The 13,006-nt window shown below is 54.8% G+C and overlaps 1 protein-coding gene across 2 annotated transcripts in view; it reads right to left on the reverse strand.

Moving 5' to 3' along the window:
- The window catches only part of ESCO2 (establishment of sister chromatid cohesion N-acetyltransferase 2), a 17,410-nt gene extending 5,765 nt beyond the window's left edge, over nt 1–11,645 (reverse strand). Inside the window, exons 1-9 of one of the 2 annotated variants that reach the window (XM_086875369.1) lie at nt 11,574–11,645; nt 9,150–9,200; nt 7,880–8,729; nt 6,832–6,901; nt 6,647–6,698; nt 5,758–5,854; nt 3,103–3,234; nt 1,431–1,520; nt 271–411 (exon numbers count right to left, since the gene is read on the reverse strand). In XM_086875369.1, coding sequence (XP_086731495.1) covers nt 271–411; nt 1,431–1,520; nt 3,103–3,234; nt 5,758–5,854; nt 6,647–6,698; nt 6,832–6,901; nt 7,880–8,729; nt 9,150–9,200; nt 11,574–11,593 — 1,503 coding nt within the window. In that variant the 5' untranslated portion in view covers nt 11,594–11,645. The remainder of the gene's footprint in view (nt 1–270; nt 412–1,430; nt 1,521–3,102; nt 3,235–5,757; nt 5,855–6,646; nt 6,699–6,831; nt 6,902–7,879; nt 8,730–9,149; nt 9,201–11,573) is intronic. The other variant, XM_086875370.1, reaches the window with a different exon arrangement.
- Between the last annotated feature and the right edge of the window lie 1,361 nt (nt 11,646–13,006).

Below are 13,006 nucleotides of genomic sequence, written 5' to 3' on the forward strand. Positions count from 1 at the left end.
AGCCCTGCAGGGCCCCTCCCCCCCCCCCCCAGGAAGAGCAGCAGGGGGCTGAGTTAATGAGCTAATGAGCTAATTACCCAGCTAATTAACGGGTTAATTAATTAATTAGGGGGTTAATGACTGACCTGTGTGATGGGCGTGGCCTCCAGGCAGCCCTGCAGGGCCCCTCCCCCCCCAGGAAGAGCAGCAGGGGGATGAGTTAATGAGCTAATGAGCTAATTACCCAGCTAATTAACGGGTTAATTAATTAATTAGGGGTTAATGACTGACCTGTGTGATGGGCGTGGCCTCCAGGCAGCCCTGCAGGGCCCCTCCCCCGCCCAGGAAGAGCAGCAGGCGCCGGCGGGGGCTGGAGGGGGCCCCTCCCCCCAGGCCCAGCTCGGGATCGGCCGCGGCCAGAGCCAAACGAGCCTGGGGAGAGTCATTAATGATCCATTAATTAACTGATTAATGAGAGTTCATTAACACATCATCAGCTAATCAATGAGTGAGGGAGGGATTGGGGGAGTGATTGACTCACCAGGAATAATTAATGAGTGATTGGTTATTGAACTGAGAATTAATGACTGGTTGATTGATTAATCAGGAATTAATGATTGATTGACTGGTTGATTAACTGGGAATTAATGACTGATTAACCAGGAATGATTGATTGATTGGGAATTAATGAGTCATTGATTGGTTAATCAACCAGGAATTAATGATTGATTAACCAGGAATGATTGATTGATTGGCTGGGAATTAACGAGTCATTGATTAACTGGGAATTAATGATTGATTGATAGATTAACTGGGAATTAATAAGTGATTGATTGGTTAATTAACCAGGAATTAATGATTGGTTGATTGATTAAGCGGGAATTAATGATTAACCAGGAATTAATGATTGATTAACCAGAAATGATTGACTGATTAAGCTGGAATGATTAACCAGGAATTAATGATGATTAACAGGGAATTACCCGCTGGAATGCCACAGGGGTTTAACTGGGAATAATTAACAGGGAATAATTAACCGGGAATTAACCAATGGAATGCCGGGAATTAACCGGGAATTCCAAAGGGAAAGGGGGGTGGGGATCCGTGGGAATTCCCAGGGATTTTGGGATGGGGATTCCTGGGATTTTGGGATGGGCTCCAGGAACATCCCAGGGAAAATGGGATGGACGCTGGGAATTCCTGGGAAAACAAGACTGGGACCAGGAATTTCCGGAGGAAGCGGGATGGAATTTCCTGGGAATTCCCAGGAAAGCCAGATTTGTTCCCAAAGGAAGGCCGGGTCTGCCCAGGGAACCGGGATTTGGGGATTTTGGGATGGGAATCGGGGATCGGATCCCGCTGGGATTTGGGATTTGGGGATTGGGTTCCACTGGGATTTGGGGATTGGATCCCGCTGGTTCCCAAGGGAATTCCCGAGGAAGTGCCGGTACCTTCCTGAGGACGTGCTTGGGATCTCCGGGAAGGATCAGGACGATTTTCCCATCCCAGAATTCCGCCACCACGCGCTCCTGCTTCCAGCCCTGCCGGGAAAAGTCCAAATTCCCGCTGGGATCCACCGGGGCCGGCGTTCCCGGCTTTCCCACTCCCGCCATTCCCAGCAACTCCTGCCAGTCTCATTCCCACTGTTCCCGTTCCCGCCATTCCTGGCATTCCCATTTTTCCCATTCCTGCCACTCCCGCCATTCCCAGTCCTGCTATTCCCATTCCCGCTGTTCCGCCCTTCCCCGCTATTCCCATCCCTCCGGCATTCCCATTCCCATTCCCGTCGTTATTCCAGGCTGACCGGGAATGGCCATTCCCATTCCCGCCATCCCTGCCATTCCCAGCTTTCCCATTCCTGCCACTTCCATTCCCATTGTTCATTCCCAGCTGCCCGGGAAGCGGAGCCGCTGCCGCAGCCATTCCCATATTCCTGTTCCTCCATTCCCATTCCCATTCCCGCTGTTATCCCAGGGCTGACTGGGAAGTGCGAGCGCTGCCGGATCCATTCCCGTTCTCCCATTCCCATTCCTGTTCCCATTCCCATTCCTGCTGTTTCCCCATTCCTGCCATTATCCCGGGGCTGACCGGGAAGTGCGAGCGCTGCCGGATCCATTCCCGTTCTCCCATTCCCATTCCTGTTCCCATTCCCATATTCCCGTTCCCCCATTCCCATTCCCATTCCCGCTGTTATCCCGGGGCTGACCGGGAAGTGCGAGCGCTGCCGGATCCATTCCCGTTCTCCCATTCCCATTCCTGTTCCCATTCCCATATTCCCATTCCCATTCCTGCTGTTTCCCCATTCCCGCCGTTATCCCAGGGCTGACCGGGAAGGCCGAGCGCTGCCGGATCCATTCCCGTTCTCCCATTCCCATTCCTGTTCCCATTCCCATTCCCACATTCCCACTCCTGGCACTGACTGGGAATCACAGGCGCTGCCGTTCCCATTCCCGTTATTCCCGTTGTTATTCCCCCATTCCCATTGTTATTCCCGTTTTTATTGGTCCTGTCACTGACCGGGAATTGGCGTCTCTGCCATTCCCATTCCCACTGTTATTCCCATTGTTATTCCCCCATTCCCGCTGTTGTTATTCCCATTGTTATTCCCGGTGTTATTTATCCCGTCACTGACTGGGAATCGCGGGCGCTGCCGTTCCCATTCCTGTTATTCCCGTTCTTATTCCCCCATTCCCAGTGTTATTTATCCCGCTGTTATTCCCATCCCGTCAGTGACCAGGAATCACGGTCGCTGCCGTTCCCATTCCCATTGTTCCCATTCCCATTCCCGCAGTTGTTATTCCTGCTGTTATTCCCATCCCGTCACTGACCGGGAATCGGGGTCTCTGCCGTTCCCATTCCCATTATTCCCATTCCCCCATTCCCGTTGTTATTCCCACTGTTGTTATTCCTGGTGTTATTTATCCCATCATTCCCCCTGTCACTGACCGGGAACCGCGGTCTCTGCCGTTCCCATTCCCATTGTTATTCCCCCATTCCCGGTGTTATTTATCCCATCATTCCCATCCCGTCACTGACTGGGAATCGGGGTCTCTGCCATTCCCATTCCCACTGTTATTCCCCCATTCCCGGTGTTATTCCCATCATTCCCATCCCGTCACTGACCGGGAACCGCGGTCTCTGCCGGAGGCTGCGGTGGTGCCGCAGGTGCTGGAGCCGATCCTCGGGCAGGGCGGGGGAGAAGAGCATCCCGCAGGATCCGCAGCGCTCCGGGGACAGGGAACGCTGCCCCGCGTCCTGGGAATGACGGCGGAAAAACACCAAGCGTCGGCACGGATCAGAACACCGGGAATGAGCAGGGATCAGAACACCGGGAATGAGCAGGGATCGGAACACCGGGAATGAGCAGGGATCACAAACACCGGGAATGAGCAGGGATCACACAAACACCGGGAATGAGCAGGGATCAGAACACCGGGAATGAGCAGGGATCACAAACACCGGGAATGAGCAGGGATTGGAACACCGGGAATGAGCAGGGAGCACAAACACCGGGAATGAGCAGGGATCACACAAACACCGGGAATGAGCAGGGATCGGAACAACGGGAATGAGCAGGGATCGGAACACCGGGAATGAGCAGGGATCATGAACACCGGGAATGAGCAGGGATCAGATCACCGGGAATGAGCAGGGATGGGAACACCGGGAATGAGCAGGGAGCACAAACACCGGGAATGAGCAGGGATCACAGAAACACCGGGAATGAGCAGGGATCACAGAAACACCGGGAATGAGCAGGGATCATAAACACCGGGAATGAGCAGGGATCGGAACACCGGGAATGAGCAGGGATCGGAACACCGGGAATGAGCAGGGATCACAAACACCGGGAATGAGCAGGGATCAGAACACTGGGAATGAGCAGGGATCAGAACACTGGGAATGAGCAGGGATCAGAACACCGGGAATGAGCAGGGATCACAAGCACTGGGAATGAGCAGGGATCACAAACACCGGGAATGAGCAGGGATCAGAACACCGGGAATGAGCAGGGATCGGAACACCGGGAATGAGCAGGGATCAGAACACCGGGAATGAGCAGGGATCACAGAAACACCGGGAATGAGCAGGGATCACAAACACCGGGAATGAGCAGGGATCACAGAAACACCGGGAATGAGCAGGGATCACAAACACCGGGGATGACAATGGATCACACACCAGGAACAGATCACAGAGCACACAACACCAGGAATGACCATGGATCACACGCCGGGAATGACCATGGATCACACAAACACCGGGAATGACAATGGATCACACACCAGGAACGGATCACAGAGCACACAACACCGGGAATGACCATGGATCACACGCCGGGAATGACCATGGATCACACAAACACCGGGAATGACCACGGATCACCCATGGGAATCACAGAGCATGGAGCGTGGATCAGCACACACCAACCGGGAATGACCACGGATCACAGAAACACCGGGAATGACCACAGATCACGGATCATTGCACCAGGAATGATCATGAATCACACAAACACCGGGAATGACAATGGATCACACACCGGGAATGACCAGGGATCACTGACACAACACCGGGAATGACCACAGATCACACACCGGGAATGACCACGGATCACACACTGGGAATGACCATGGATCACACACCGGGAATGACCATGGATCACTGACAAACCACCAGGAATGACCATGGATCACACACCAGGAACGGATCACAGAGCACACAAACACTGGGAATGACCACGGATCACTGACACAAACACCGGGAATGACCACGGATCACTGACACAAACACCGGGAATGACCACGGATCACGGATCATTGTACCGGGAAACGACAATGGATCACACACCGGGAATGACCACGGATCACAGAAACACCGGGAATGACCACGGATCGCACACACACCGCACACCGGGAATGAGAACGGATCGCCGACACACCAGGAATGAGGGATCACCCACGGGAATGACGGATCACACACCGGGAATAACCAACCACACACCGGGAATGACCACGGATCGCACACCGGGAACGACCCACAGGAACCACCCATGGGAAGGGATCACCGACGGGAAAATCCACCAGGAACAACCACCGAGGGAATGGGAACAACGGGAATAACGGGAACAGGAATAACAATGGGAACGACAACCGGAACGGGAACAACTGGAACAACGGAACGGGAATGACAACAATGGAAATGGGAACAATGGGAGCGGGAACAACGGGAATGACAGTGGGAATGGGAACAATGGGGAATGACAGCAGGAATGGGAACAGGAATAACGGGAACAACGGGAATGACAGTGGGAAAACAACCGGGAATAACAACAACGGGAATGGGAACAACGGGAAAGAGGCGGAACAGCCACGGGAATAACGGGAACGGCACCGGGAACCAGCCGGAAGGGGGATGGGAATGCTGGGGAAACACCGGGAATGCCGGAGACAGGGATTGAGGGAAAGGCTTGGGAATGTCGGGAGGGAATGCTGGGATAAACGGGAGTGTGGGGAGGGAAATCTGGGAATACAAGGAAAGGGGGAAAGGGACGGGAATGTGGGACGGGAATTCGGGATCCAGGGAAGGGCTCGGCATTCCAGGACTCCTCGGGATGCCCTCAGGGAAGGGAATCGGGAATTTGGGATGGGGTTTCGGGAATTTCCCCCTCCCCCAGGAGGCCGGGAAGGGCCTGGAACGATCCCAAAAAAACCGGGAAGGATCCCAAAGCTCCCAGAATTCCCAACCCCCTCCCGCAATTCCCGCCGGGAAGCTCACAATGATCATCTGATCCCGGGAATGCCGCGAGGATTCCTTGGATCTCCTGGGAGCTTTTCCGGAGGGGCTGAGGGGAGCCGGGAGCTCCTGCAGGGGCCTGGGGAAAAATGGGAAAAATGGGAAAAACTGGGAATGACTGGGGGGAAAAAACTGGGAAAACCCAGGGGAAACACCAGGAAAATCCCGGGAAAAGGGAGAAGCAGGAAAAAAATCTGGGAAAGATGGGGAAAACCTGGGAAAAAGTGGGAAAAAATGGGGAAAAGCAGGGGAAAAACTGGGGGAAAAAAGGGAGAAATGGGAAAAATCAGGGGAAAAGAGAAAACCTGGGAGAAGCTGGAAAAGAAAGGGGGAGAGTGGGAAGAGCAGGAAAATCCTGGAAAGAATTGGGGAAAGTTGGGAAAAAATGGGAAAAAAACCAGGAAAATCCTGGGAAAAGCAGGGGGAGAAGTGGGAAAAACAGGGAGAAGTGGGAAAAAACTGGGGAAGGGTGGGAAAAATGGGAAAAAGTGGGGAAAAATGGGAGAAACTGGGAAAAAACCTGGGAAAACCTGGGAAAAATTGTGAGAGGCTGGGGAGAATTGGAAAAAAAAGGGAAAACCAGCAGAAAAATTGGGGAAAAGCTGGGAAAACGGGAAAAGCAGGGGGAAAAGTGGGAAAAAAGGGGATAAAAACTGGGAAATTTGGGAAAAACTGGGAAAAGCTGGGAATGCAGGCAGGGATTGAGCAGGGAAGAGAGAGAGGATTCCCGGGACAGAGAATTCCCAGGAAATCTGGAGGGAAAAACCCAGGAATTCCAAGGGGTGGAGGCAGTGGAATTCCGGGATTTGGGAATTCCCGGGATTCCCGGGCTTTCCCCCCTCTGGAAAAGCGGGAATGGGATCTCTCTCACCTCTTCCGGGCGGGAAGGAAGATGGGGAAGAGCCCGGCCAGGCACGGAGAGCCTGGAAAAAACCGGGAATTCCTCAGGAAAAGCGGGAAGGCGCGGTGCCAGCCCCGGAATCCCGGCCGGAATCCCGGGAATCCGGCGCTGCTTTGGAATCTGGGAAAGAATTCCCGAGGTTTTCCCCGACTCACCCGGTTCCTTCCTGGGGCCAGGGGAATCCCGGGAATCCGGGCTGGGAGAGGGAGGAATTCCAGGGGCTTCCTGTGGAGGGAAATTCCAGGGGTTTTTTCCATGGATTTCCCAGGAATTCCAGGCCTGCTCCAGCCCAGGAAGCGCCCGAAGGAACGTCCCGGGATTTGGGAATGTTGGGAACGGGATGGGAAAGCCACGGATCCCGCCCGGAACATCCCGGAATTCCGGGAGGCTCCGGATGCATCCCAAGGATTTCTCTGGAATTTGGGGTTCCCTTCCCAGAGCCCCGGAATTCCCTGGGAATTCCCCCAATCCTGGGAATTCCCGGAGCCTTTTCCCAAGGAAAAAGGGGGCTCTGGGAGAGCAGGAATTGGGAGCGGGAAGGAATTCCAGGCACAATTCCCAAGGAAAATCCTGGAATTTGGGCGCCTTTGGCTCCAGCAGATCCCAAATTCCCTGGGCTGGGACGCAGAAAAATCGGGAAAACCTGGAATTGGCTCCAGGAAATCGGGAAAATCCCTGGAAAAGTCGGATTGGGGAATTCCAGGAGTTTTTTCTGGGCTGGTTTTTATTTTTTCCCAGGATTTGGCTCCCGGATCCCACAAAACTCAGCGGGAATCCGGTGCCTTGATCCCAGCTGGGGGAAAAGAGCGGGAAAAGAGGAGCTGGAATTCCAATCCCGGTTTTTCCCAGGGAAAATCAGGAGCCCTTGGAAAAATATCCCAAAGGAAAGGGAAATCCCCCCCAAAATTCCCAAGGAATCCCCCGGGAATCCCAAGGGAATCCCCCCAAAAATCCCAAAGGAATTCCCAAGGAAAATCCCAAGAGGGTTCCCAAGGAATCCCCTTGGAATTCCAAAGGAAAATCCCAAAGGAAATTCCCCCCCACCCCCAAGAATTCCCCCAGAAAACCCAAAGGAAAATCCCAAGGGAATCCCCAAAGGAACCTCCCCGGAATTCCCGAAATTCCCGCTCTGGGTCCCTCCGAGCCCTTCCCGAGGGTGGAATCCGGGAATTCCCTGGAATTCTCCCCAATCCCCGCTCTCACCTCCTTCCCCTCGGAATTCCGGCCGCCGTTCCCGGCCGTTCCCGCCTCTCCGGAGCATTCCCGGTTTTCCTTCTCCTCTTCCCGAGCCTCCGGAATCCTTCCCGCGCTTTCCTCTCCTGCTTTTTCCGCCTTTCCCGCTTTTTCCGAAGGATCCCTGGAGGCGGCTCCGGAGTCTCCCGAGCTTTTCCCGGAAGAATTCCCGGGGTTTTTCCGGGATCTCTTCCTGCTCAGGAAGAAGGCGGAACCCAGCGGGAGCCGCAGCGGCGGCCGCACGCCCGCGCTCAGCACCCGGAATCGCTCGGAATTCCGGGAAATCTGGGAATTCTGGGAAATCCGGGAATTCTGGGAACTCCCAGCCTCGGAACTCCGGGAATTCCCGGCGTTCCCGCTGCTTTTCCCTTTGGGAATCTCCCGCCGGGCCTTGGGATTGGGTTTGCTTTTGGAGCTGCGATTCCCGCTGGAATTCCTGCCGGGATTCCCAGAATTCCTGCTGGGATTCCCGGAATTCCTGCTGGGATTCCCGGAATTCCCGGGTTTTTCCAGGCCGCTGCCGTCTCCCAGCAGCTCCCGGAGCCGTTTCCTCTCCAGAGGATCCAGGTAAATCCTTTTCCCATAAAAAGCCCCCACGGGAAGTTGGGAATTGTGGGAAGAGGCGGAGCTGGGCTGGGAATTCCCGGGAATTCCCGGATTTCCTGCCAGGATGTCCAATCTCAGGGAACGCGCCGATTTCCCGGGAAAAGCTTCTTCCTCCTCCTCCTCCCGGTTTTCCTGGCGGGAATTCTGGGCCGGGGATTCGGGAAGGGCTCGGAGCCGTTTGCGCTCCGGGGTCCGGAATTCCCAGCAGGAGGAGCTGGAAAAAAAAAATGGGAATGAGATCCCGGGAATTCTGCAAGGAATTTTCCCAAGGGATTCTGGGGATTCTGAAGATTCCCCAATCTTGGGAAAGGCCCTGAATTCCCGGATTTTGGGGATCCCATCCCGGAATTCCGGATCGCCGTTCTCCCTCTGGAATTCTCCGTTCCGGGTTGGGAATCGGCCGGAATTCCTGGAATTCCTGGGATGATCCCACTGCACAGGCAGGGAATTCCCAATCATTCCAGGAGCGGGAATTCCGGGAATTCCAGGATCCAGGGAATCCCGGGAGCCTCTTCCCGAGGGGGCTCCGGGAGAGCCGGAATTCCCAGAGAATCCCTGGAATGTCCCGGTGGGGGGTGGGGCTGGGATCCCCCAGGCCGGAATTCCCAGCTTCTGGGGATTTTTGGGATCTCACCCGTTGGGATCCCGGCTCCGTTTCCGGGGCGTTCCCGCATCTCCGCAGCTCCTGCAATTCCAGGGGTTTTTCCAGGTGGGAATTGGGATGGAATTCCAGGGGAAAAGGCCGGGAGGAGCAGGGAAAAGGGAGGGGACAGGGAAGGGGAAAACCAGGAATAAAACCCCGGGAATGCCGGGATGGAGATCCCAGGGATCGGCCGAGCCAAACTCCCGCCCTTCCCCTGGGAATTCCAGCTGCAATCCCAGGAATCACAGCCATTCCCAGAAATCCCAGTCATTCCCAAAAATTCCCATTAATTCCCAGAAATCCCAAGAATCCCCAGTAATTCCCAAAAATCTCAATAATTCCCAAAAATTCCCAGCATTCCCAGCCATCTCAATAATACCCAGTCATTCCCAGAAATCCCAAGAATCCCCAGTAATTCCATAAATCCCACTTTTTGGGCCCTTAAAGCCCGGAATCCCATAAATTCCCAGGATTTGCATTCCATCCCATAAATCCCTTTAAATCCAGGGAATCCCAGAAATTCCATTCATTCCCAGAAATCCCATAAATCACATCCCTCCATCCCAGGATTTTTCCAGCCCTGGGAATTATTCCTGATCCCAAAAATTCCCAAATCCCGAGCACAAACCCCTCCCCCCCCAGCCGGGAGCGGCTCCCTCGGGAATTCCATCCACAGCTCCCGGGGGGATCCCAAATCCTTCCGGGCTTCCCAAATTTTTTGGCAATCTTTGGGGGGGCCTCCCAAATTCTTGGGGTTTCCGTGGGATCCCCAAATCCTTTGGGATTTTTTCCCGGGATTTCCAAACCTTTGGGATCTCTGCTGGCCCAGAACCTTTTGGGGTTTGTTTTTTATTCCATGGCTGCCCCAAATCTTTGGGATTGGGTTCCGTGGGATCCCCAAATCCTTTGGGATTGGAATTCCATGGGAAGGAATTCCCCTGGGGTTCCCAAACCTTTCCGGATGGAATTCCTGGGGCATTCCCAAACTTTTCGAGAGGGAATTCTGTGGGGTTCCCAAACCTTTCGGGATGGAATTCTGAGGGATCCCTCTGATTTTTGGCATGGAATTCCCAGGAGTTTTCCAAACCTTCTGGGATTGAATTCTGTGGGGTTCCCAAATCTTTTGGGATGGAATTCTGAGGGATCCCACTGATTTTTGGGATGGAATTCTGTGGGGTTCCCAAATATTTTGGGATGGAATTCCCGTGAGGTCCCTCTGATTTTTTGGGATGGAATTCCCGTGGGATCCATGGAGGGTTTCCCAACTCCTCCCATCCCCTCAGGGCTTCACCACAGCCACCCCAAAACCCCCAAAACCCGCTCAGAGGCCCCAGAGAGCTCCCGGAGCCCGAGGAGCCCCCCCAGAGACCTCGGAGCTCCCCCAGAGACCTCTCGGAGCCCCCCTGGAGCTCCCTCAGAACCCTCGGAGCTCCCCAAGAGCTCCCTCAGAGTCCTCTCGGAGCTCCCCCAGAGTCCTGGGAGCTCCCTCAGAACCCTCTCGGAGCTCCCTCAGAACCCTCTCGGAGCCTCCCCAAATCCCCACTCAACCCTCAGAGCCCCCTCGGAACCTGCCCAGACCCCCACTCAGAGCCCGCGGAGCCGCCTCGGAACTCCCTTGGAGCTTCTTCAGAGCCTCCCCGAACCCCAATTCAGAGTCCTCGGAGCTCACTCGGAGCTCCCCCAGAACCCGCAGAGTTCCCTCGGAGCCTCCCCAGATCCCCACTCAGACCCCGTGGAGCTCCCCAAAGCATCCCCCAAATCCCCGCTCAGAGCCCCCTTGGAGCCTGCAGAGCCCCTCGGAGCTCCCTCAGAACGCTCGGAGCTTCTTCGGAGCTTCCCCGAACCCCAATTCAGAGCCCTCGGAGCTCCCCCAGAACCCGCAGAGTTCCCTCGGAGCCTCCCCAAATCCCCACTCAGACCCCGTGGAGCTCCCCAAAGCATCCCCCAAATCCCCGCTCAGAGCCCCCTTGGAGCCTGCAGAGCCCCTCGGAGCTCCCTCAGAACGCTCGGAGCTTCTTCGGAGCTTCCCCGAACCCCAATTCAGAGCCCTCGGAGCTCCCCCAGAACCCGCAGAGTTCCCTCGGAGCCTCCCCAAATCCCCACTCAGAGCCCGTGGATCTCCCCCAGAGCTCTTTCAGAGTCTTCGGAGCCCCCTCAAATCCTCACTCAGAGCCCCCAGAGCTCCCTCAGAGCGCACTCGGAGCCTCACCAGACCCCTCACTCAGAGCCCCCTCAAATCCCCACTCGGAGCCGCCTCGGATCTCCTTCAGAGTCCGCGGAGCTCTCTCAGAGCCTCCCAAAATCCTCACTCAGAGCCTTCAGAGCTCACTCACAGCTCCTTCAGAGTCACCCCAAATCCCCCCTCAGAGCCCCCTCAGAGCCTCCCCAAATCCCCCCTCAGAGCGGCTCCCTCACCTCAGCGCCACCTCCGCCATGGTCGCTTCCCGCCTTCAGCCGCGCGCCTTCGAACCGCCCGCCCTGCGCCTTTATTGGCTGAGCCTCGCGTCAATCACAGGTACTCACCCGCCATTGGTCAAACACCGCGCGGCTCCGCGTTGGACCCGCCCCTCCGGCTTAGCAGCCAATCAGAGAGAGCGGCTCGCCGCGCGGGCCCGCGATTAGACTGCAACTCCCAGCGTTCCCTGCGAGACTAGAGCGGCGCTTCCGCCCCGTGCGGCGCGCGGGGGCTGATGGGAGTTGTAGTCTCAGCGCCGCCCGTCCCGCGCGCGGGAGATTCTGAGGGGAAAGGTGGGAATTGGAGGAGCTGAGAGTTAACGGGCGGTTAATGAGGCGCTAATTAAGGATTTTGATGTTAATTAAGGCATCGGCACGCTGCAGTGGGCTGTGATCCCTTCCACTATCCCCGTCTAGCCTGGCCTTGGGCACTGCCGGGGATCCGGGCGGGGAAAGGAAAGAGAAGCGAGGCGGGGATGGGAAAAGAGGGAAAGAGACAGAAATGGGGGATGAGGGAAGGGAAGATAAAAAGAAAGAGGAGAGGGAAACGGAAAAAGAAGGAAAAGGGTTGAAATGAAAGGGGCCGAAAAAGGAGGAAAGGGGAAAGAGAAAAGAAAGAAAAAACAAGGAAAAGGGGAAGGGGAGAGAGGAAAAGGGAAAGGAAAAGAGGAGACAGTTGTAATAAGTGTATTTTTTATATAATTCGCGTGTATAATGCACAGATAACTCGAGTACAAGGCATAAAACTTGATTAACCAGAAGATCGCCACAGGACAGAGAGCTCAGAACTGGTCACAAAATGACAAAGGAGGTGCCAGGAGAGAGGCGAATCCTCTCAGGTGAGACGAGCCATTAACGATTCGTTTAACCGTGAATGTCAATGTCAGCCTCCCGAAAGGAAAATAAACCACTCGGACTCCATCCACTTCTGGAGAAATCTCAGAAAAATTCTACATCTCAAAGGCTGCTTCCCGAAAAATCCCCTCAGACCTGATCTCCTTCCCAGAAACTCCATCAAGCAGCTCAACAGCTAAATTCTGAATATGGAACAACAAATCACAGAGAAAAAAAACCTGAGACTGCACGGCCTCAGGCCGAAACGAGTGTATAAAACTCGGTATTTCAATAAAAAGTTTATAAACTTAAGGGAATCGAGGTTTGGAAACTGAGGCAGAGACCGGGTCAGGGTTCACCCAGCACCGATCCCAAGCCGGCGTTGCCTTTAATTGTAGCTGTCCCCAAATTTATTTTTGCAGGTTTAGCAATAAAAATTGTTGTTGATGAAATTGGATTGATTTATTTATTACGCCTGGAAGGAAAAAACGGAGTAAAAGGGAAAAGCGGGACAAATCCCCGCCGCACTGCGCATGCGCAGCTCCCGCTGCCGTACATGG

The sequence above is a fragment of the Cyanistes caeruleus genome, chromosome 2, assembly GCF_971803275.1.
Source record: "Cyanistes caeruleus chromosome 2, bCyaCae1.hap1.1, whole genome shotgun sequence".
Classification (NCBI taxonomy): Eukaryota; Metazoa; Chordata; class Aves; order Passeriformes; family Paridae; genus Cyanistes; species Cyanistes caeruleus.